This window comes from Anopheles merus, unplaced genomic scaffold, assembly GCF_017562075.2.
Source record: "Anopheles merus strain MAF unplaced genomic scaffold, AmerM5.1 LNR4000102, whole genome shotgun sequence".
Taxonomy (NCBI): domain Eukaryota; kingdom Metazoa; phylum Arthropoda; class Insecta; order Diptera; family Culicidae; genus Anopheles; species Anopheles merus.
Window position 1 is genome coordinate 32,621 of NW_024427682.1, and position 4,139 is coordinate 36,759.

Consider the following 4,139-nt stretch of genomic DNA (forward strand, 5'->3'; position numbering starts at 1 on the left):
ACAAATTGTAACGTACCTTCTCCCTCAATGAAAAAATGTTAATTGATTATTGAAGTCTAAGAGAAAAATACGATAATAATATATAAATCAAACAAAACAAAAAATAAAAGTAATAAAGTAAAAACGGGAAAACTCGTTCTTATCTTTGAACGGTAACTATCACTAAAAGTCAGTTTAGTTGCTCTGATTATAAAAAAAAGTCTGGAACCAATCCAATTGTAGTACAGTGTGCAGCATAATATTTTTCGATTATGTAAAATTATTCAGAGTAAATAATACGGCCAACTAGGCCGTCTTCACAGTGTGTTAAAAAAACAAAATAATTTACACCAATAAACCATCAACATCACCGTTTACAGCTATTAAAGTTGAATTATTGCTAATTATAAGTGAACCTTATAATTATGCATGTGTTTAGGCATGTGTTGAAGTGGTTGTGCTATACTGCCATATTGTTTTTATAGCTGACTTCATTGCAAATTTTGTATGATTTCTTATATTAAAATCACACAGATAGCAACAAGATGGATTTTACCATACACATAGATTTTTCAACCTCAACCGTTTTTGTCCCGACTAATTACTCTAGAATATCAAACGGCAAAGAACGGCTCATGAGCCGCATGCGGGCCTTGATTTCGAGATGGCAGCTCTTAAGCGATCAAATATTTCCACTGGTGGATTTAGAATCGGTCCGGTCTGCTGGTCGTCAACTCGTACGACTTAACAACAAGTCCGTCATGGGTTCAAGCCTCAAATGGGCCGAATCCCCTTACGTAGGTTTGACTATCCTGCTATGTGTAATAAGCAAGTCACTGAAAGCCATCCCCACTTAGTGGTACAGACTGCCTTGACCGAGAACGGTTGTTGTGCCAAAGAAGAAGGATTTAGAATATCGGTGGCCCTAGGCGGTAAGACGAGTTGAGGCCCCGGCTGGATAATGATACTATAGATACTGGATACAATAGACTACCGATCTACGGGGGATCTACCCCAAACCGATGGCGCCCCAGGCGACCGCCTATTTCGCCCATCGTCATCTATCTATTTGGCTCTTCACATGGAAATATTCGAACGTTTTTATAGAAATTACCTCTTTTAGTCGCAAATTTTGCCGACCGTTGCTTTAGAATAGCAAGCCTTGGCCATCGGTATTATTAAACCAAAATAAAAGAAATAGTTGTATAAAAGTTTTCGGATTCACAATAAAAACTTTAAAAACTGCACACTTTTAATGCGATATTTTTGTATAAAAACTTATTTCATTTGCACCATTAAAAGTTTTTGTTTTCTTCTGGCCATTCAAAATAGATTGATCTATACATTTGAGTTATTTTAAACACATAGTTATAAGTATAAACTATACAATATCTACACCTCTTATTACTTCACAGATGCTTACAATAATGTCAATAAATTAATAAAATAAATGAACAGTTTCACTTCCTAGATTAAACTTCAACTAAATGCTTCATAGTGTTGTACAATATGTTATAATTCCGTGCACTTTTATGACGCGTTTGATACAAACGCTAAATTTTGGCCATCAGCACATCATCACGAAGAGCTTCCGTATTCCAAACTTTGTCTACACTTCAGATTTGTAAGGCTTGAATAGTTTCGGTTTCTCCGGTGTCACAGGAAGCAATGTTGTCTGGGGGCAAACAGACTGGTTAACAGCCGCAGCGGCAGCGGCAGCAAGTAACAGTCCCTTTGTTGACCCGTTTAGAGATTTGACGGGACTGACGCTAGCATTACTAGAGTTGGAGGTCGATGCGGAAGTGTCAAACTTAGACACAGACACAGGGCTTAAAGAAAGCGCCGAATGTGGTGAAGCTACAGGGCTATGGCCTTGATGGTGAAGTTGATGCTGTGCTGTACCGACGGTTTCCTGCGGAGGTGTTTGCGACTTAGACATGCTGAGCGGTGCATATGGCGACGGTGGCATACTGCCAGTAACCAGCATAGAATTCGGTGCTGAATACACTCCGGTAGTCGTCTGTCCAGTTCCGGGGGCGACGGGTAATGAAGTAGCGGTTGTGCGCTGTGGGAGCGGGTATGGTGTGTAGCGAGGGTATCCGTAGGCTGTGAAGGCATGGGCACTTGCTGACATGCTGTTTGCACCCGGCACTACCGGTGGTGGAATGACCGGCATCTGGGTTAGCATAGGAGCCGGTGGGTAACCGTACGGCATGCCGACGGAGTTGGCTGCTGCCTGCAGGATCGAAGCGGCAAAGGCAGGGTCGGAGTAGACGGCAGCATAGGGCCAAGCAACCGCAATTCGCTGTCTTTTGTCCTTCATTCGCCGGTTCTGGAACCATACCTATAAGAGAAGGGGTAAACAAATAAAGAAACGGTCCATTAGCATAGGGCGTTGAGGATGAGTTTCACGGTTTAATAAAGCCACAAAGCAGTGCAAATTGTGAATCATCGGGATTCAAAGACAGTTTGAATCCGAAATGGAATTTAAGCAGAAAGCTATACGGTAGACGCAATTAGCACCTTCAAGCTGTAAAACTTCTCCTTTATCACCTTTTATCAGACCCTCTCGAAAGCATGTAGTGGCAACAATGGGCACAATTATTTCATTTCAGTAGCCATCGACACAACAATAAAAATTGGGTAGTATAGTGTCCTACGTTGAATTGACGAAGCAAAAAAGTAAAACATGAGAAGAATGTGCTACCGATCTTTCCACTCCAAACAACTATATTTTCGTATTTTATTTCATTAGCAAGCGGAATGCGTAGGAATCCGTCATAATCATAATGTTGGTGATCATGGGCAAAGGAGCCGACGAAGAAAGGATTGTGTTATTTTATTGACTTTTCTGTCTAATGAGCCGACAAAGCGCAATGGAGCGGCATCGCCACAAAGACAGGTGATAATTATATTAATTTTATAATCGCTATATATGATGGTTACTCAAGACAACAAATGTATCAAGTGACCTGTATTGGTCCTGGGAACACGATACTAACCTTTATGGTGGACTCGGGCAGATTGAGCTGAGCTGCCAACTCACAGCGACGTGGCCGTGAGACGTAGTTTTCTTTGTAAAACTCCTTTTCCAGTCGGGCCAGCTGATCTCGCGTAAACGCGGTTCGGTAACGACGAACAGATGGGTCTAGTGGTGGTTGCTGGTTGTTCCCTCCATGATCAGAAGAAGGTGGACTGTTGCAATCTGAGAGGAAAGAGAAGAGCGGCTTTAGCATTTTTAGCACATAAAGTGACACACAACCGGAAACGCCGCACGGATAGAAAGCAGAATAACTAGAGACAGTTGCATCCGTGTGACCTCACTTATCAAGGTTCAAGTGGCTCGGATCTTGCCGCCAGCAAAGGCAAAGGCTCTTTGGAATGATGAGACCATTTTTACACATGCTCTAAAGTACTTCCGCAGCTTTGTTGCTGCTTGTTTAGCAATATCCACTTAGCGACCACTTTGATCTTCGGAAATCCATTTCGTCTAGTTTATAAAGCTAATGACTGTGTGACCGGAAGCAATTCTGCTTGATTCTTACCGCTTAGTGGGGATAATGGAGGAGACGCTTTTGAGCTATATTGGTGCGCCATTAGATCCACGGCTAATCCGACGCTAGTCTCGCGATGCTGCAGTGCATCCATACTGTAATTTCTAAATCCTTGCATTTTCACAACACAAGCGTTTTCAAACAATCGATTCGAGTTTTCGTTTGTTTGTTTGCACTATGCTTCACTGTTAAAGTTCTTCACTTTCGCAACAATACATTTAATGATAATATAGATTTGTTCATAAATTTTTCACACAACACATGTACGCACACACAACCGATCAAACGATAGTGAGCGGATTTTCAAATCTATAGATAATTTTATACACCGAGCGACACGAACGGACGAGCAAACGTTTTGGACTGATGCTGTTGAGAAAAAGCATCTCACTATATATGCCTTTTATGTATTGTCAAATCTTAACGAAGAAAGGTCCGTAATTTGACCAGTTTTAGCTCCATAGTCCACTGTGTGTACGGACCAGAAATGGGGCGGAGTCTATTTTTCTCTCATACGAATAAACGAAACAAAGGGAAAACGAAAAACACGGTTGCACGCTACCTTTGGATTGCCAAAAAGGTAGCAAGGACCATTAACATTATTTT

At 41.5% G+C, this 4,139-nt stretch overlaps 1 protein-coding gene across 1 annotated transcript; it reads right to left on the reverse strand.

The window, feature by feature from the left end:
- Window positions 1-1,274: 1,274 nt before the first annotated feature.
- On the reverse strand, window positions 1,275-3,896 carry LOC121601487 (segmentation protein even-skipped-like). Its single transcript, XM_041930315.1, has 3 exons — window positions 3,525-3,896; window positions 2,982-3,184; window positions 1,275-2,323 (listed from the first exon to the last, which is right to left on the reverse strand). Exons 1-3 carry the CDS (start codon window positions 3,649-3,651, stop codon window positions 1,589-1,591), a joined length of 1,065 nt encoding a protein of 354 aa, XP_041786249.1. The 5' UTR covers window positions 3,652-3,896; the 3' UTR covers window positions 1,275-1,588.
- Between the last annotated feature and the right edge of the window lie 243 nt (window positions 3,897-4,139).